The 20346-nt window shown below is 45.7% G+C and overlaps 1 protein-coding gene and 1 pseudogene across 21 annotated transcripts in view; one reads left to right on the top strand and one right to left on the bottom strand.

Annotated features, from left to right (window-relative positions):
- The window catches only part of BCL2L13 (BCL2 like 13), a 148576-nt gene that overhangs the window by 57738 nt on the left and 70492 nt on the right, over positions 1 to 20346 (bottom strand). For 15 of the 20 annotated variants that reach the window (XR_013813700.1, XR_013813701.1, XR_013813702.1 and 12 more), the window contains one exon: positions 15216 to 15359. Coding sequence is in view for 15 of the 20 variants with exons in the window: in XM_079774895.1 (XP_079631021.1) it covers positions 15216 to 15359 (144 nt within the window). In the remaining 5 variants the exon portion in view is untranslated. The other 5 variants (XM_079774891.1, XM_079774890.1, XR_013813703.1 and 2 more) reach the window with 5 other exon arrangements.
- Positions 16472 to 19893, top strand: LOC307100917 (small ribosomal subunit protein eS19-like; annotated as a pseudogene). The gene has a single exon. The product of its transcript is annotated as a small ribosomal subunit protein eS19-like (transcript).

Raw genomic sequence — 20346 nt, 5'->3', positions numbered from 1 at the left:
ACAGCTCATAATAAAGAACACAGCAGATTAGGGGAAGCTGAGGATTGAATCAGGGAATTAGAGGACAGGGTAGAAATAAAATCACTCAATCAGAGAACCAAAAATAAAAAAACAGTTAAAAAACAAAAGGATAGCTTAAGGGAGCTGTGGGACAACATGAAAGGTAAATATTCCAATGGCAGGTATGTCAGAGGAGGCAGGAAGGGAGAAATGGATAAAGAATGTGTTTAAAGAAATAATAGCAGAAAACTTCCCTAACCTGGTAAGGAAAAAGTCACACAAGTCTAAGAGGCACAGAGAACACCAAGCAAGAAGAACCCAAACAGGCCCAGAGCGAAACACATCATAATTAAAATGCCAAAAATTAAAGACAAAGATAGAATCTTAAAGGCAGCAAGAGAAAAGCAATTTTTTACCTACAAAGGAGCTCCCATTAGGCTATCAACTGATTTCTCATCAGAAACACTACAGGCCAGAAGTTAATGTCATTAAGTACTTAAGGTAATGGAAAGCAAGGATCTGAAACCAAGATTATTATATCTAGCAAGGCTTTCATTCGAAGTAGATGGTCAAATAAAGAGCTTCTCACACACACAAAAAAAAGGCTAAGGAGTACATTACCACCAAGTCAGCATTATAAGAAATGCTAAAGGGACTACTGTAATGAAAAGAAGAAATAGAGAGAAACCTAGGCATACAGAATTAAAATGGCAATAAAGAAGTACCTATCAATAATTACCTTCAATAGATTAAATGCTCCAATCAAAAGACATAGGGTAGCTGAATGGATACAAAAACATGACCCAACTATATGATGTCTACAAGAGACCCACCTCAGAACAAAAGACTCACACAGGATGAAAGTGAAGGGATAGTAAAACAAATGGGGGAAAAAAAACTGGAGTAGCAATACTCATATCTGACAAAATAGACTTCAAAATGAACTCCATCACAAAATGAACTCCATCACAAGAGACAACAAAGGTCACTACATAATACTAAAGGGACCAATCCAACAAGAGGATATAACCTGGTAAAGATATATGCACCCAATATAGGAGCACCTAAATGTTTAAAAAAAACTTTAAGGGCTTTAAGGGAGAGTTTGACAACAACACAGTCATAGTAGGGGACTTTAACACCCCACTGACTTCACTGGATAGATCTTACAGACAAAAAATTAACAAGAAAACAGTGCCTCTAAAGAACACACTGGATCAGATGTATTTAATTGATATTTATAGAACATTTCACCCCAACACTGCAGAATATACATTCTTCTCAAGTACACAAGAGTCATTCACAAAAACAGACTATATGTTAGACACAAAACAAGTTAAAGAAGATTGCAATCAGGGTAGGAAGATGGAGGCATAGGTAAATGCCTGTACTCACCACCTCCCACAACCACATCAAAATTACAACTCAAATACAGAAAAAACATCATCCAGAACTGCTGGAAAGCTGGCTGAATGGAAGTCCCACAACTAGAGAAGTAAAGAAGAAAGAGCACTGGAAACCAAGATGGCGGCATAGGTTAAACACCTAACCTACAGCCTGGCACAACAATTTCAAAAATACAACTAAAAGTCAAAACGGACATCATCCAGAACCACAGGAAAGCTGGCTGACTGAAATGCCCACAACTAGAAGGAAAGAGAAAACCACAAGGAAAATCAGAGGAGCCGTAAAAGCCTGAGGTATGGAGACACGGGCGGAGACACGAGCCCGCGCGCATGAGGGGAGGACAGAGCTGAAGAGGAAGGGGCGGCTGACGGCCTGGCCGGCGTTCTCTAGCAGGAAGGAGATAAAAGCTCCAGATTGCGCTGAACCCCAGCTCCGACTGCACTGAACCCCAGTTCCGGGCGAAATCCTGGAAAGCCAGGCTCATGCTGGGGGAATCTGGGCTGTGGGGCGGAGGCACAGAGGAGCGGCGAAAGGCAGAGCTCCGGAGGTGCGCACGTGAATGTGCACAGAGGACAAACTGTTGCCTGTGCCACTGAATTGCCCTGGCGGGGAGGAGACAAAAGCTCCGGACTGTGCTGAACCCCAGTTCCGACTGCACTGAACCCCAGTTCCGGGCAAGACCCTGGGAAGCCAGGCTCATACTAGGGGAATCTGGGCTGTAAGGAGGAAATGCAGAGAAGCAGCGAAAGGCAGAGCACCGGAGGCGCGCACGGGAATGTGCGCAGAGGATGGTCTGTTGACCGTGCCGCTGAATTGCCTTAGCGGGAAGGAGACAAAAGCACCAGACTGCGGTGAGCCCCAGTTCCGACTACACTGAAACCCAGTTCCGGGCGAGAATCTGGGAATCCAGATTCATTGGGGGAGAGACTAGACTGTTTGGCAGTGGGCGAAACTCCAGGGCGCCTTTCTCTCAGAGGTGCTTGCAGGGAGTACAGAGGGACACTGAGACCCAGCAACCTCATAGGGCGGGGCTGACAGGAAGCCAAGGCTGAAGGCTCCACCCTGAAACTCCGCCCCATCCAAGCTGAGCACAGAGGCTTTTACAATTTTGCAAGTCTAGTTGAATAAGGCTGTCTCCCGGCGTAGACACAGCTGATCCTCACAGCCAATTGGACTGGAGGTCAAATCCTCCCAGTGTACCAACAGCAATCAAGGCTTAACAACACCAAGACTTTGCACTCAGCCCACAGAGGGGGGTATCAAGAGCGACCACCTAGGGAGATTGGGGAAGCTGAGCTATAGGGAGGCAGCCAAAAGGTGAAGACACCGAAGCAGGTCACGAATAGAAGGGATGAAGGAAAGTAAACTAATGGACAACACAGTGTTCAGAACCACATTTATAAGGTTACTTAAGAATCTTCTGGAGGACCAAGATGGCGGCATAGGGCAGATGCCTGATTGTTGCCTACCACAACAATTTTGAAACTACAACTGGAAAACAGAGCAGACACCATCCAGAACAATGGCCGGAGGAATTGCTGAGAAGGAATTGACCGATGGGAGTTGGGATCGGGAAGACGAGGCCCTGCTGGGTCCCAGATCCAGGTGCGCTCGCCCGGCGACTGGTTGCCGCTGCAGACCCGAGTGCCGCCGCAGCGACCTCGGACCAGCCCGCCGCCGCGCACTGGGCGCACTGGAGCTTCGCCGAGCCCGCCGCCCATCGAGTTCTGCGGCAGCCGCCCCGGAGCTTTGAGAAAATGGCCAAAGGAATTGCTGAGAGGGAATTGACCGACAGGAATTGGGTTCAAGAAGACGAAGCCCCGCTGGGTCCCGGGTCCGGGTGAGGCTGGGTCCCGGGTCCGGGTGAGGCTGCGCCCCTGGTCCCGACGAGGCCACGCGCCCCTGGGTCCGGGTGAGGCCAGGTCCCGGGTCCGGGCGAGACCGCGCGCCCTGGGTCCGGGTGAAACTGGATCCCGGGTCCGGGTGAGGCTGCGCCCCTGGGTCCGGGAGAGGCCATGCGCCCCAGGGTCCGGGTGAGGCTGGGTCCCGGGTCCGGGTGAGGCTGCGCGTCCCCGGGTCCGGGTGAGGCCGTGCGCCCCTGGATCCGGGTGAGTCTGGGTCCCGGTTCCGGGTGAGGCCGCGCGCCCCCGGGTCCAGGCGAGGCCGCGCGCCCCTGGGTCCGGGTGAAGCTGGATCCAGGGTCCGGTTGAGGCTGCGCCCCTGGGTCCGGGCGAGGCCACGCGCCCCTGGGTCCGGGTGAGGCCACGCGCCCTTGGATCCGGGTTTAGCTGGATCCCGGGTCCAGGTGAGGCCGTGCGCCCCTGGGTCCGGGAGAGGCCATGCGCCCCGGGGCCTGGGTGATGCTGGGTCCCAGGTCCGGGTGAGGCCTCGCGCCCCTGAGTCCGGGTGAGGCCACGCCCCTGGGTCCGGCCGAGACCAAACCAGAGGGAGTCGGACCTGCATTACCACCATTTGTCTACCATCCAGAGCTGAAAAGTGAGTGCCGACATGTACACATAAGGAACTGGTGGACATTGAAATTGGGTCTCAAAAGAACTGTTGGTCCAGAAAGAAACTTACTACAGACTGATTCATTTGCCTGTCAGCATAACTATTATTGCTCGTCTCACATTCGGTTCTTATAAGTATATTTCTAGTAACACGTGATGTCACTCATCTAGGGAAAATGATGAACAACATAGACTGATGAATAAGAACAGACCCAGAAACAAGGAGGCATGGATCAGACTGTCGGGCCTCAGAGGGAGGGTAGGGAAGGGTGGGGGTAGGGGGGAGAGATCAACCAAGGGACTTGTGTGAATGCATACGAGCCTAACCAATGGTTAAGGACAACAGGGGGGTGGAGGCATCCGTGGGGAGGGGTGGGGGATGGGAATTGGGGGATGAGGACAAATATGTGATACCTTAATCAATAAAGAAATTTAAAAAAAAAAGAAGAAGAAGAAGAAAGAGCACTAAGACTGGTAGGAGGTGCGGAGTTGCAAAACGGGCTAGTCCAGCACCCACATTTGCCGTTTTTGTGTGTGTGTTTTTATTGTTTAAAGTATTACATACCCCTCCCCGGCCATTCTCACCCCCCACTGTCCATGTCCATTGGTTATGTTAATATGCATGCATACAAGTCCTTTGGTAGATCTCTTACACCCCCTCTCACCCTCCCCTGCCTTCCCTTTGAGGTTTGACGGTCCGTTTGGTGTTTCTCTATCTCCGGATCTATTTTTGTTCATCAGTTTATGTTGTTCATTATATTCCATAAATGAGTGAGATCATGTGATATTTATCTTTCTTTTTTTTTAATGAATCTTTATTGTTCAGATTACAATTGTTTCTCCTTTTCCCCCCCATATCTCCCCACCACCCAGTTCCCACCCCCCCTCTACCCTTACCTCCCCCCCGCTGTCCTTATCCATAGGTGTGTGATTTTTTGTCCAGTCTCTTCCCATACTCCCCACACAGACACCCCTTTCCCCCTGAGAATTATCAATCCACTCCCATTTTATGCCTCTGATTCTATTAAGTTCACCAGTTTATTCTGTTCCTCAGATTTGTAATTCACTTGACTTTTAGATTCACTTGTTCATAGATATGTATTTGTTGTTCATAATTTTTATCTTTCTTCTTCTTTTTCCTCTTTTTAAAGAATACCTTTCAGCATTTCATATAATACTGGTTTGGTGGTGATGAACTCCTTTAGCTTTTTCTTATCTGTGAAGCTCTTTATCTGACCTTCAATTCTGAATGATAACTTTGCTGGGTAGAGTAGTCTTGGTTGTAGGTTCCTGCTATTCATCACTTTGAATATTTCTTGCCACTCCCGTCTGGCCTGCATGGTTTCTGTTGAGAAATTAGCTGACAATCGTATGGGAGCTCCCTTGTAGGTAACTAACTGTTTTTCTCTTGCTGCTTGTAAGATTCTCTCTTTGTCTTTTGCCCTTGGCATTTTAATTATGATGTGTCTTGGTGTGGTCCTCTTTGGATTCCTTTTGTTTGGGGTTCTGTGCGCTTCCTGGACTTGTAAGTCTATTTCTTTCATCAGGTGGGGGAAGTTTTCATTATTTCTTCAAATAGGTTTTCAGCATCTTGCTCTCTCTCTTCTTCTGGTACCCCCATAATTCTGATGTTGGTTCGCTTGAAGTGGTCCCAGAGGCTTCTTACACTATCTTCAACTTTCTGAATTCTCTTCTCTTCATGCTTCTCTGGAGGAGTGTCCTTGGCCTCTTTGTATTCCAAATCTTTGAGTTGATTCTTGCGATCCTCTAGTCTGCTGTTGGGTCTCTGTATAATATTTTTTATCTCAGTCAGTGTATGTTTAATTTTTAGTTGGTCTTTTTTCATATCCTCGAGGGTCTCATTGAATTTATCGGCCTTTTCCATGAAATTCTTGAAAAACCTTATAACCGTGGTTTTGAACTCTATGTCCAGTCGCTTATTCTCCTCCATTTCTTTGGTTTGTGATCTGTTTCCTTGCCTCCTCATTTTCTCTGCTTCCCTGAATTGGTAGGGTAGTTTTGTGTACTAGATGTCCTATTGGTTCAATGGGTCAGCCTCCCAGTTACTTGAGGTGGACACTCTTGGTGCACCCTTGTGTACTGTGTGTCCCCCAGCAGGAGCTACAGCAAGAACTAGTTTTCTCCTCCTTTGCTTGGGTTTTGGCAGTTTTGGAGCAGTCTGACTGGAGCTGCAGTTAATTTGGTTGAGCTGCCACAGAACAGGCCATTTATATGCAAAAGCCGCTGTGTGGAGCCTGGGCGGGTTTGTAGAATGTGCGGGGCGGGTCTCAGGGCGGGGCGGAGTCTCAGGGTGTCACTAGGCTGGGGCGTGGCCAACGGCAATGGCTGGCGTCAGCCGTCTCTGCCTTTCCACGTTTCCAAGTCCCTGCGCCCCGCGCTCCAGCACAGTAAACAATGATTGCTGGGCGCACCTCTGCAAAAAAGTCACTCTCACTTTCCGGCCCGATGGCCGAGAGTCCAGCTTCTCCCCGTAGGTGTCTGGGTCCCCCACGTGTCCCCAGAAACTGGATTTCAGAGTGATCGGGAGCTTGTCTCCCTTATAGAATACCTACTACTCAAGGCCACTCTACCAACTCAAGGAGACATAGTAGCTTTACCCAAGCACGCCCAGTCGCCCGCCACCAGCCCGATTCGCGCGCCTCCGTACCTCAGCTTTTCAACGTTTGTGCTCCTTTCTCTCCTTAGTTGTAAATCTTCCACTCAGCCAGCTTTCCCGTGGTTCTGGGTGGTAGACGTTTTGTCTTTTAGTTGTATTTTTGAAATTGTTGTGTGAGGCAGCAGATTAGTTGTTTAACTATGCTGCCATCTTGGTTCCTCCCGATATTTATCTTTCTCCAACTGGCTTATTTTGCTTAGCATAATGCTCTTCAGGTCCATCCATGCTGTTGCAAATGGTAAAAGTTCCTTCGTTTTTATAGCAGCATTCCATTGTGTAGATATACCACAGTTTTTTAATCTACTCATCTGTTGATGGGCACTTAGGCTGTGTCACTTTTTTAATTGGGAGGAAGATCGCATCTGCGGAGGCCACCCAGAGGAGAACGGGGTCCCAGCCCCACACCAGACCCTCAGCCCAGGATCCCAGAGCTGAGAAAAGAAGTCCCTACGGACAGTAAGAACTGTGGGCTGTAAAAACTAGTGTGGACTGGGGCTCGGGGACACAGAGGTTGCTGGAGACTCAGCTGTTCCTCTTAAAAGACCAGTATCATGAACTAAACTTACAAGGTCCCGCTTCCTCCCGCCCCCTCTGTCTAGCACTAGGATGAGGAATGAGGGAACACAGACACATACGAGGAGAAACTGAATTGTCTGGCATCCGGGAAGGAACTGAGGCCACTTTCTCCCAGACAAAGGTGCTTGCAGGGATCATTGTTCCTGTGCTGGGACCTCCTTGATCGAAGGGCTTGACTGGCAGCCATTTCTGTTTGCTCCCCCGTTGTGATTCCCTAACACCCGGCCTCATCCAATTTACAACCAAACTCAAGCTGAGTGCACAGACTTTTGCATTTGAATGGACTGTCCCTGCTCAGGAGAATAAAATCTCTCAAAAGAAGTTGCAGCTAGGTCGAGGAGCCCCAAACCTATTAATAAAAAGCCCAAGACCCAGCACCAGGACCAACCTGGCTTGATTCATACTTGGGCCTCATCTGGGCACTTCCAAACGCGATGCAAAGAGGAGAAATCTGCAGTTCTATCTGTAGTTCCTGCAGGGTGGCCCATCAGTGGCTGACTTTACACCTCCCTGGACACCCAAGAGCCAGTATACCCAGTGGTCAGTGTTAGACCATACCAGATTACAAGTCTACACATCCACAAATGACACACTCAAGGAGTACACTCAGTGAGCACCAAAGCCCCACTAAAGCATGTCCTGCTCCATAGGGGTGTCTCCTTCACAGCACCTCTGCCAATGTAGTCGCAGCTGATCTTCACAGCCAATTGGCCTGGAAGTCAATTCCTCCCAGTGACACCAACAGGAATAAAGTCTCAACTAAAACAAAACAGTGCTCACAGCCCACAAATGGGTGAACCTAGAGCTCCCAGCTAAGGTGACTGGGGAGGCTGAGCAACTGGACCTTATAGAATACCTACTACTCAAGGCCACTCTACCAACTCAAGGAGACATAGTAGCTTTACCCAACACATAGAAACACAGGGAAGCAACCAAATGTGGAGACAAAGAAACATGTCACAAATGAAAGAAATGGAAGAAAGCAAACTATGGCATATAGGGTTCAAATAGATGGTTATAAAGTTACTCAAAAATCTTCTAGAAACCTCTAATGGACTTAGTAAGACATCCAAAGATCTTAGTGAGAATGCCAAATATATATATATATGGAAAAGGACCATTCAGAAATTAAGCATACACTGACTAAAATAAAGAATAATAGACAGCGATTCAACAGTAGAGAAGAGGATTCTGAGAATCAAATCAATGATTTGAAATATGAGTAAGCAAAAAACTCCCAACCAGAAGAGAAAAAAGAAGAATCTAAAAATATGAAGCTAGTGTAAGGAGCCCCTGAGGCAACTTCAAGAATACCATTTTTAGCATTATGGGGGTGCCAGAAGGAACAGAGACAACAAGATATTGAAAACCTATTTGAAAAAATAATGACAAAAAATTTCCCCTACCTGGTTGCCACGACCTGTGCGGCAGGTTCAGGATGACTTGAAGGAGGGCCGACAACACATTAAATACACTATACAAAAATATGAATTTGGAAGGCATTGGGGGGCCAGGTGGAAACTCTTTTGTGAACAGGAATACTGAGTCCTAGCCTAGTCCCCTTTTATTTGCTTTGAATACACATTTTCCCTTTAGTAATGCATACAGGCAGATCAAAGGTAAAGTTTGATAAATAATGTAAAGATTATCCGGTCAGAAAATCACCTCGAGCCATCACAATCACAGCTTGTGCTGATATTCAGCCCTGCAGAATATCAAATTCTATTGGTCTTCATATGTCTCTTTCTTATGCTAACTGTTGTTTGCTTTAGCCTCTGGCACCTCATGAAAGAAATAGACTTACAAGTCCAGGAAACACAGAGAATCCCAAACAAGAGAATTCCAAAGAGGACCACACCAAGACCCATCATAAATACAATGCTAAGGGCTAAAGACAAAGAAAGAATATTAAAAGTGGCAAGAGAAAAGCAGTTAGTTACCTACAAGGGAATGCCCACAGGGATGTCAGATGATTTCTCAACAGAAACTATGCAGGCCGGAAGGGAGTGGCAAGAAATATTCAAAGTGATGAATATAGTAAGGACATACAAGCAAGGTTACTCTACCCCGCAAAGCTATAATTTAGAATTGAAGGTCAGATAAAGAGCTTCACAGACAAGAAAAAGCTAAAGGAGTTCATCACCACCAGACAAGTATCACATGAAATGTTGAAGGTTGTTCTTTAAGAAGAGGAAGAAGAGTTAAAAGAAAAAGAATATGAACAACAAGATGGCAACAAATACACACCTAACAACAATTGAATCTAAAAATAAATGAATGTGGAATATAATAAACAACATAAACTGATGTACAAAAATAGATCCAGAGACATAGAAACATCAAACAGAATTCAAACCTTAGAGGGAAGGAAAGGGAGGAGAGGGGGTAAGAGATCAACCAAAGGATTTGTATGCATACATATAAGCATAACCAATGGATAGAGCCAGTAGGGGGGTAAGGGCACATCCTGGGGAGTGGGAGTGGACGGGGAGAGGCCAATGGGTAGAAAAGGAGACATATGTAATACTTTAAACAATAAAGAATTTAAATTTTTTTAAAAAGAAGATTGCAATCATATCAAGCATCTTCTAAGATCACAATGGAATGGAATTAGAAATCAACTACAGTAAAAACATCCCAAAACATTCTAACCCAAGGAGATTCAATAGCATATTATTAAACAACTAGAGGCCCAGGGCACGAAATTCGTGCACGGGGGGGGAGGGGGTGTCCCTCAGCCCAGCCTCCACCCTCTCCAATCTGGGACCCCTCAAGGGATGTCCAACTGCCCGTCGGACAGTCAGACATCCCTCTCACAATCCAGGACTGCTGGCTCCCAACCGCTTGCCTGCCTGCCTGCATGATTGCCCCTAACCGCTTCTGCCTGCCAGCCTGATCACACCCTAACCACTCCCAGGTCAGCCTGATCGACGCCTAACTGTTCCCCTGCCGGCACAACTGCCCCTAACTGCCCTCCCTTTCAGGCCTGGTCCCTCCCAACTGGCCTCCCCTGCAGGCCTAGTCCCCCCCAACTGCCCTCCCCTGCAGGCCTGGTCCCCCCCAACTGCCCTCCCCTGCTGGCCTGGTCCCCCCAACTGCCCTCCCCTGCAGGCCTGGTCCCCCCCAACTGCCCTTCCCTGCAGGCCTGGTTTCCCCCAACTACCCTCCCCTGCAGGCCTGGTTTCCCCCAACTGCCCTTCCCTGCAGACCTGGTTTCCCCCGAACTGCCCTTCCCTGCAGGCCTGGTCCCCCCCAACTGCCCTCCCCTGCTGCCTGGTCACCCCCAACTGCCTTCCCCTGCAGGCCTGCTTTCCCCCAACTGCCCTCCCCTGCAGGCCTGGTCCCCCCCAACTGCCCTCTCGTGCAGGCCTGGTCCCCCCCAACTGCCCTCCCCTGCAGGCCTGGTCCCCCCCAACTGCCTTCCCCTGCAGGCATGGTTTCCTCCAACTACCCTCCCCTGCAGGCCTGGTTTCCCCCAACTGTCCTCCCCTGCAGGCCTGGTCCCGCCCAACTGCCTTCCTCTGCAGGCCTGGTCCCCGCCCCCAACTGCTCTCCTCTGCAGGCCTGGTCCCCACCAAGTCCCCTCCCCTGCAGGACTGGTCGCCCCCAACTGACCTCCTCTGCCGGCCATCTTGTGGCGGCCATCTTGTGTCCACATGGGGGTGGCCATTGTTGACCACATGGGGGCGACCATCTTGTGTGTTGGAGTGATGGTCAATTTGCATATTACCTCTTTATTATATAGGATGATTATATAGGATGAATGAGTTACCAATGAAATCAAGAAAGAAAAACCTTTCTGGAAACAAATGAAAATGAAGACATAACAACCCCAAATTTATGGGACACAGGTATAGCAGTTTTGAGAGGAAATTCATAGCACTACAGGCCTACCTCAAGAAACACAAAAAATTAATAATAAACCTTTTAATCCCACAACTTAAAGAATAAGAGAACAACAAGAAAAGCCCAGAGTAAGTAGGAAAGAAATAATGAAGATTAAAGCAGAAATAAATGACATGAAGACTAAAACACACACACAACACACACACACACACACACACACACACACGCACGCACGCACGCACGCACGTGCACGCACACTAAATGAAACCAAGAGCTGGTTCTTTGAAAGGATAAACAATATCGATGAGCTGTTAGCCAGACTCATCAAGAAACAAAGAGAGAGGACTCAAATAAGTAAAATCAGAAATGAAAGCGGTAAAATACCAACTGACAACATAGAAATACAAAGTTTATAAGAAAATACTATGAACGACTATATGCCAACAAGATGGACAATGTGGATGAAATGGAAAAATTCCTACCAAAATACAATCTCCCAAAACTGAATCAGAAAGAATCAGAAAACCTGCATAGGCTAGTAACAACTGAGGAAGTGGAAGCAGTAATCAAAAAACTCAGGAAACAAAAGCCTGGGTCTGGACTGTTTGACAGGGCAGTTTTATCAATCATTCAAAGAAGAACTAATACTTATATACTCAAACTATTCCCAAAAAATCCAAGAGGAAGGAACACATCCAAGCTCTTTTTATGAGGCCGGCATTATCCTAATTCCAAAACCAGATAAAGACACCGCAAAGAAAGAATTACAGGCCAGTATCTATGAAGAACATAGATACTAAAATCCTCAAATATACTAATAAGTCAGATCAAGCAATATATTAAAAAGATCACACAACATGACCAAGTGGGATTTATTCCAGGGATGCTAGGCTGGTACAATATCATCAAATCAATAAATGTGATATATCACTTACAAATTTAAAGGCAGAAGTCACACAATCATATCAAATTATGCGGAAGAAGCATTCGTCAAAATCTAACACCCATCCTATATAATAAAAGCCTAGGTGGCGTCACGTGATGTCGTCACAAGATGGCCACCACAAGATGGCCGCCCTCACATCATCATAAGATGGCTGCCACATCATGGCCGGCAGGGGAGGGCAGTTGGGGGCGAGATCAGGCCTGCAGGGGAAGACAGCTGGGGGCGACCCGGCCAGCAAGGGAGGGCAGTTATGGGTGATCAGGCCGGCAGGGGAGGGCAGTTGGGGGCGATTGGGCCATTAGGTGTCAATCAGGCCAACAGGGGAGCAGTTAGGGGGTAATCAGGCTGGCAGGCAGAAATGGTTAGGGGCAATCAGGCAGGCAGGCAGGCAGGCAGGCAGGCAAGCTGTTAGGCACGAGCAGTCCCGGATTGTGAAAGGGATGTCCCAGATAGGAGGGCACAAGCCGGGCTGAGGGACACCCCACCCCATGCACAAATTTCGTGCACCAGGCCTCTAGTTTTTTAATAAAATCTCTCAGCAAGGTGGGAATAGAGGGAGCATATCTCAACATAATAAAGGCCATATGTGACAAAACTACACCAAACATACTCAATGGGCAAAAACTAAAACCATTTCCCTTATAAACAAGAACAAGACAGGGATGTCTGCTTTCACCACTGTTATTCAACATAGTACTGGAAGTCTTGGCCACAGCGATCAGACAAGAAGAAATTAAAGGCATCCAAATTGGAAATAAGGAAATAAAACTCTCATTATTTGCAGAAGACATAATATTGTACATAGAAAACTCTAAAGACTCCACCAAAAAACTACTAGACTTAATAAATGAATTTGGCAATGTAGCAGAATACAAAATCAACACCCAAAAATTGATGGCTTTTTTATACATCAATAATGAATTCTCAGAAAGAGAAACAAAATAAACAATTCCACTTATCATTTCAACAACAATATTAAGACACTTAGGAATAAACTTAACCCAGGAAGTAAAAAACGTATACTGGGAAAACTATAGGACATTGAAAAAAGAGATAGAGCAAGATGTAAATAAATGGGAAAAAATACAGTGTTCATAGATTAATAGGATTAATGTCATTAAAATGTCCATACTACCCAAATCCAATCTACAGATTCAATGCAATCCCTATTAAAATAACAATAGCATATTTCACAGATCTAGAACAAATACTCCAAAAATTTATATGGAACCAGAAAGACCCCGAATAGCTACAGCAATCTTGAGAAAGAACAACATAATTGGAGGAATCACAATACCAGATATCAAGTTATACTACAAAGCCACCATAATCAAAACAGCCTGGCATTGGCACAAAAACAGGGAAATAGATAAATGGAACAGAACAGAGACCCTAGAAATTGAACCAAGCCTTTACGCTCTATTAAAATTTGACAAAGTAGGCAAGAAAATACAATGGAGTCAAGACAGTCTCTTCAATAAATGAAGTTTGGAAAATTGGACAGATACATGTGGAAAAAATGAAACTAGATCACTAACTTATAGCATACACAAGAATAAATTCAAAATGGATAAAAGATTTACATGTAAGTTGCGAAACCGTAAATATCCTAGAAGCGTGGTCAGCAAACTGCGGCTCATGAACCACATGCGGCTCTTTGGCCCCTTGAGTGTGGCTCTTCCACAAAATACCACAGCCTGGGCAAGTCTATTTTGAAGAAGTGACATTTAGAAGAAGTTTAAAAAATTTGGCTCTCAAAAGAAATTTTAATCGTTGTACTGTTGATATTTGGCTCTGTTGACTAATGAGTTTGCCGACCACTGTCCTAGAAGAAACCACAGGCAGCAAAATCTCAGACATCTCTTGTAGCAATACCTTTACAGATACATCTCCTAGGGAAAGGGAAAATAAGGAGAAAATAAACAAATGGGACTACATCAAAATAAAAAGCTTCTGCACAGCAAAAGAAACCATCAACAAAATGAAAAGGGAGCCCACTGTATGGGAGAACATATTTGGCAATGTCACATCTGATAAAGGGTTAATATCCAAAATATATAAGGAACTCATACAACTTATCAAAAGAAAGACAATCCAATTAAAAAATGGGCAAAGGACCTAAACAGACACTTCTCGAAAGTGGACACACAGATGGCCAAGAAACATGACAAAATGCTCAAAGTCACTGATCATCAGAGAGATGCAAATTAAAATGACAACAAGGTATCACCTCACAACTGTCAGAAAGGCTACAACAACAAATCAACAAATGACAAGTGCTGGCAACAAAGTAGAGAAAAGGGAACCCTAGTACTGCTGGTGGGAATGACAAATTGTGCAGCCATTATGGAAAACAGTATGGAGTTTCCTCAAAAATTAAATGTGGAACTGCCATTTGACCCAGTGATCCCACTTCTGGAAATATATCCTAAGAAACCCGAAATACCAATCAGAAGGAATATATGCACCCTTCTGTTCATAGCAGCACAATTTACAATAGCTAAGGTCTGGAAACAGCCCATGCGCCCATCAGTAGATGAGCTGTGGTACCTTTATACCATGGAATACTATGCATCAGTAAAAAAGAAGGATCTCGCCCTAACTGGTTTGGCTCAGTGGATAGAGCGTCGGCCTGCGGACTGAAAGGTCCCAGGTTTGATTGTGGTCAAGGGCATGTACCTTGGTTGCAGGCACATCCCCAGTGGGAGGTGTGCAGGAGGCAGCTGATCGATGTTTCTCCCTCATCTATGTTTCTAACTCTCTATCCCTCTCCCTTCCTCTCTGTAAAAAAAAAAAAAAAAAAAAAAAAAAAAAAAAAAAAAATCAGTAAAATATATATTTTTAAAAATAATAAAAAGAAGGATCTCTTACCCTTTGAGACAGCATGGAGGTACCTGGAGAGTATTGTGTTTAGTGAAATAAGCCAGTCAGAGAAAGACAAGTATCACATAACTCACTCATATGTGGAGTCTAATCAACAAAATAAACTGATGAACTGAGTGGATCCAGAGACATGGAAGCATAGAACAGACTGTGGAATCTCAGAGGGAAGGCAGGGGAGGGGAGGTAGGTGGGAAGTAATCAACCAAAGAACTTATATGCATATATGCATAACTCATGTACACAGACAATAGGGTGGTGAAGGTCTGGGGCGGGAGGCGGGGGCATGCTAGAAGGGGTGAATGAGGGAAAAAGGGGACATATGTAATACTTTCAATAATAATGATTTTTTTTTAAAAAAGTGAGCTCATACCCAGCCGCCTTGCTGGATGATGTACTCTGCTGCATAGTCTTCCAGGTATGTCACACCAAACTGTAGCAATGTACTCAAAGGTTCTTGACCACGCCTTGTCAACTCCAAAAGCATTTGTTGTAGCAAAACCAGAGGCACCAAAATCTTCAATGTAAAGATAAGAGAATGAAAATACAAAGTTAAATACTTATAATTCATTTTATTAGTTCAAGTACTAGAAAATCATACTCGGATGCATCATTATGAAATTTCATTCTTATTACAATAAGGGAAATAAATCATTGACCTCTACTAGAATTTTTGTGAATAATTCATATAGGTTTTATGCCTTATAGCAGGGATTTTCAACCATGTGCACACTGGTTTAAAGCAAAATTTTTAAAACATGAAATATCTGACTATTTAGTCAGGGACACTGAACTCTTTTCCCTTAGATTGTCAAATGAAAAAATGACAATAGCCAACACAACAATATTTATCTGGTGTGAATGAATCAAAATTATACCTATTTTTTTTGTCAGATCAGCAAAAAAATATATTGTTGGTGTGCCACAGAATTTTAGTAATTAATTTATGTGGGCATGAGATTAAAAAGGTTGAAAATTACTGACTCAGGGTGTTGAAAGTAATTATGTGAAAATAAGTAGGCCTGTGTGTGTGTGTGTGTGTGTGTGTGTGTGTGTGTGTGTCAACATATGGACAGAAAAATCATTGAAGCAGCTAATCTAATAAAGAGGGAATATGCTAATTGATCATCACACCCTCACAAAGATGGTCGCACCCACAGCCAATAAGGAGAGAATATGCTAATTGACTGCCACACCCTCAAAAATGGCGGCGCCCACACCACAAGATGGCGGCGCCCAGTCCTGACCCCAGGTGGGTCCGGCCTCTCCTCACGCCTGCCTCCGGAGTCCCCAAGTTCCCTCAGCCCCCCAGCCGCCCAGGGCCAGTCCAAGGGATGACCAAACGACTGAACCAGCAGGCTGCATGGGGTGACCAGGCCGGCAGGGTGGTTAGTGAGGGACAACCAAACGACTGAACAAGCAGGCTGCATGAGGCGACCAGGCTGACAGGGGGGTGAGAGGCAACCAGGCCAGCGGGAGGGGGTGCAGTTGGGGGCAACCAGGCCAACAGGGGGAGTAGTTGGGGGCGATTAGGCTGGCGGGGGGGGGGGGCAGAGAGGGGTGACTAGGCCAGCGGGGGGGGGCAGTTGGGGGCGACCAGGCCGACGGGGGGTGGGGGCAGTTAGGGGCAATCAGGCCAGCACGTACAGGCAGTGAGGGGCAATCAGGCCGGCAGGGGGAATCAGTTAGGGGCAACCAGGCCGGCAGGCAGGTGAGCGATTAGAAGGCAGTGGTCCAGGATTGTGAGAGGGATGTCCGACTGCTGGTCTATACCAGCAATTGGACATCCCCCGCAGCGTCCCAGATTGGAGAGGGTGCAGGCTGAGCTGAGGGTGCAGGCTGGGCTGAATTTCATGCACCGGGCCTCTAGTTATTTATAAAAAGCAAAGGTCTTGGGACTGGTTAAACAAATTAAGACTGTTTACTGCCCAATCACCAAGAGATTGTGTAAAATAATAGTACCTTCATTTCTAAACAAACAAACAAAAATATATACATACATATCTTTTTATAATCCTATAGTATCTCTGGGAAAATATATATAAGAAACTGCATATAGTGTTAAAAAAAGGGGGGAAGAGTGCAATACATGAAATGCCCAGACAGGTAAGCTATTAAGTAACCAAGGTAATAAGGTAGCTCAGAAAGAAAACAAAAAGTCTCCTGAAACACATTGAAGACTGTGATTTAAATAAGAGAGAATTCAATTTTTGAAAAAATTCAGTGAGATAAAATAAACTCAGACAGTTCAATGAGTTCCAGAATAAATTCAACAAGCAAAACAAGTATGTTGCAAAAGAGACTGAAACTATAAAAAAAACAAAACAGAAATTCTGGAGCTAAGAAACTCAATAAGTGAGATGAAGAATCAGAGAGCTTGGGAAACCGAGCAGGACAGATGGAAGACAGATTTAGTGATCTTAAAGATAGAAATCTAGAATTTACTCAGGTGAAAGGAGAGAACTGATAGGTTTAAGAAAATGAAATAACTTCCTGAGAACTTCTGACTCCATTAGAAAGAGCAATATAACAATAAAGCGTATGAGAAGGAGAATGAAACAGAGAACCAATTCAACCAAATAATCGATGAGAAATTCCCAAACTGGAAAAAGCTGGCACTTCAAATCTGAGAAACTAACAGAATACCTAATTATCTCAATCCAAAAAAGCCTTCTCCAAGGCACAGGATATTAAAGATGTCAAAAATTAATGATAAAGAAAGAATCTTCAAGGCAGCCAGGATAAAGAAGATAGTAACCTATAAAGAAAAACCTATTTGCCCGGCCAGTGTGGCTCAGCAGTTGAGCATCAGTTCAGGAACCAAGAGGTCCCTGGTTCAAATCCTGATCAGGGCACATGGACAGGTTTGGGGCTTGATCCCCAGTGGGGGGGGGGCGGGGGGAGGGAGGTGCATAAGGCAGCCAATTGATGATGTCCTCAATCATTTATGTTTCTCTCTCTTTTTCCCTCTCCCTCCCCCTCTCTCTAAAAACCAATAAAAACATATTTTAAACAAAGACAACCCCATTAGATTATCATCAGATTTTTCAGCAGAAACCCTAAAAGCAATTAAAGAGGGGAATCAAATATTCAAATTATTGAAAGAAAGAAATCATTAGCCAAGGATAATATATCCAGAAAATTTATCCTTTAGATGTTAAGGAGAAATAAAGGCTTTTCCAGACATACAGAAGCTGAGGAAATTTATCCGCACAAGACCTGCATTACAAGAAATGTTGAAAGGAGCTCTTCTACCTAAAACCAAAAGAAAAAAGAACACAAAACTGTAAGATAAACAAACAGACAAAAGCAGGAATTTGCAACTCTATTTCAGAAGATGATATGAAATTCTTAATTATAACATACAGGTTAAGGGAGGAAAGTATTTAAAAAGAACTGGTGGGCCTGTTGGTATGGCTCAGTGGTTTGTGGAAGGTCAACCCATTAACCAGGAGGTCATGGTTTGATTCCCCGTTACAGCATATGCCCAGGTTGTAGGTTTGATCCCCAGTAGGGGGCATGCAGGAGGCAGCCAATCAATGATTCTCTCTCATCATTGATGTTTCTATCACTGCCCCCCCCCCGCCCGCTTCCTCTCCTAAAATCAATAAAAACATATTTTTAAAAGATTTTTTAAATTGGTGGGGTAGGTAAATGTTGTACTTGCCTCCTTCCAAGACCACATCGAAAAAACAACGAAATTATAATAAACAACCATCCCTGAGAAGCATCTGAAAAATAGATAAAAAGAACTACTATAACTAAGGATATAAAGAAGAACCCACATCAATACTGGTGGGAGGGGAGGACACACGCAATGGACTGGTTCCATTCATATGTGGCAGTCAAGAATTGGGAAGGCTGGCAGCACAGAGGCCACACGATGCCCAGAGTTACTGTAAAAGACAGGAACCAGCAGGAGTTTGTTAGAGCTCTGGCAGCCTTCCTCAAAAAAATCCAGGAAGCTGAAAGTCCCTGAAGGGTGGACACTGTCAAGCTGGCCACGCATAAAGAGCTTGCTCCCTACGATGAGATTGGTTCTACACACGGGCTGCTTCCACAGCGCAGCACCTGTACCTTCGGGAAGGAGCTGGGTTGGCTCCATGACCAAGATCTATGGAGGATGACAGAGAAATGGTGTCATGCCCAGCCACTTCAGCAGAGGCTCTGTGTGCCCCGCAGGATCCTCCAAGCCCTGGAGGGGCTGAAAATGGTGAGAAAGGATCAGGATGGGGGCTGCAAATTGACACCTCAGGGACACAGAGATCTGGACAGAATCGCAGGGCAGGTGGCAGCTGCCAATAAGAAGTATTAGAACAAATGCTGGGTTAATGAAGTGCCTCATTCATTAAAAAAAAAATAAAAATTGGGAAGAAAATCTTGGCTGTAGAACTCCTCCCTAAGGAGCAAGTGGTCCCAGCCTCATACTAGGCAGCCAAGCCCAGAGCACCAGAGCTGGTAAGAAGGAATCCCCACATATCTGGCTGTAAAAACCAACACAGATTGTGGCCAAAGGAGGAGGAGAACTGCTGGAGATTCAGGCATTCCTCAAAAAATTTCTACACACACACTCACTTGTTCACAAACACTTGAGTGTGTGTGTAGAAATTTTTCTCCAGAGAAGAACAGGAGCTCAAATCTCTAGGGACATATGGGGATGAACTAAATTGTCTGACTTCTGGGTGAGGCCTGGAAGGAGAGAAGTGCTAGCAAGGGCCATTGTTTCATTGTTGAGCCCTCCTCCCACCCAGTGGGCAGCCAGGCACCATTGTTGCTTTGTTGAACCCTCTTCCCCCTATACAGCCGGTGCAGTCCAATGCCAAATCTGAATCTCCATGAAACTGTCTAACACCACTCCTCCATCCTGCTGACTCCTTGAGACCCCCACTCCACCCAACTCACACACAAGCCTGAATCTCTTTTAATAGCTGTTCTTCACAAGGAGCCAGCCTCAACCCATGCTACATGTGGACTTTCCAAAAATCTCTCAAAAGTCCACAATCCTCAAAAAAAAAGAGGATGGCCTCAGCATGCCCGGTACCTCTTGCTAAGTTGCCCCAAGACCAACACTAGTGGCAGCTGGCCTAGGTTTTCAGCATAACCTTTCCCAGGTGCCTCCAAGGCCAACACAGGCAGCTACCAACTGCAGCTCACTTTGTAGCTCCTATCAGGTGGCCCGGAGCCAGGCACAGGCAGTGGCTCAGATGGTCCTCCACCAGAGCCCACCCAAGAGGCCCCAGAGCCAACACCCCCACTGGCTGGATTCAGACCACACCAGAGCACCACCCAATTAGCTCAACAAATGGCACACCCAAAGGGTGGAATCAGCAGGCATCAGAGCCCTGCTAAAGCTAATCTCCCTCCGTAAGATCAGCACCTGCATAAGAGCTCATCCTCTGTAGTCATGGACAGTCCTCAAAGGAGTCTCTAACACCGAGCCCCACAGGATACCTACTATGTAATAATGCCACCCTGCAAAGACTGAAAGATGTGGCAGATCTACC

The sequence above is a fragment of the Cnephaeus nilssonii genome, assembly GCF_951640355.1.
Source record: "Cnephaeus nilssonii genome assembly, chromosome: 6".
NCBI lineage: Eukaryota > Metazoa > Chordata > Mammalia > Chiroptera > Vespertilionidae > Cnephaeus > Cnephaeus nilssonii.
Note: the sequence above shows the minus strand (reverse complement) of the source record. Positions and strands in the feature narration are given on the sequence as shown.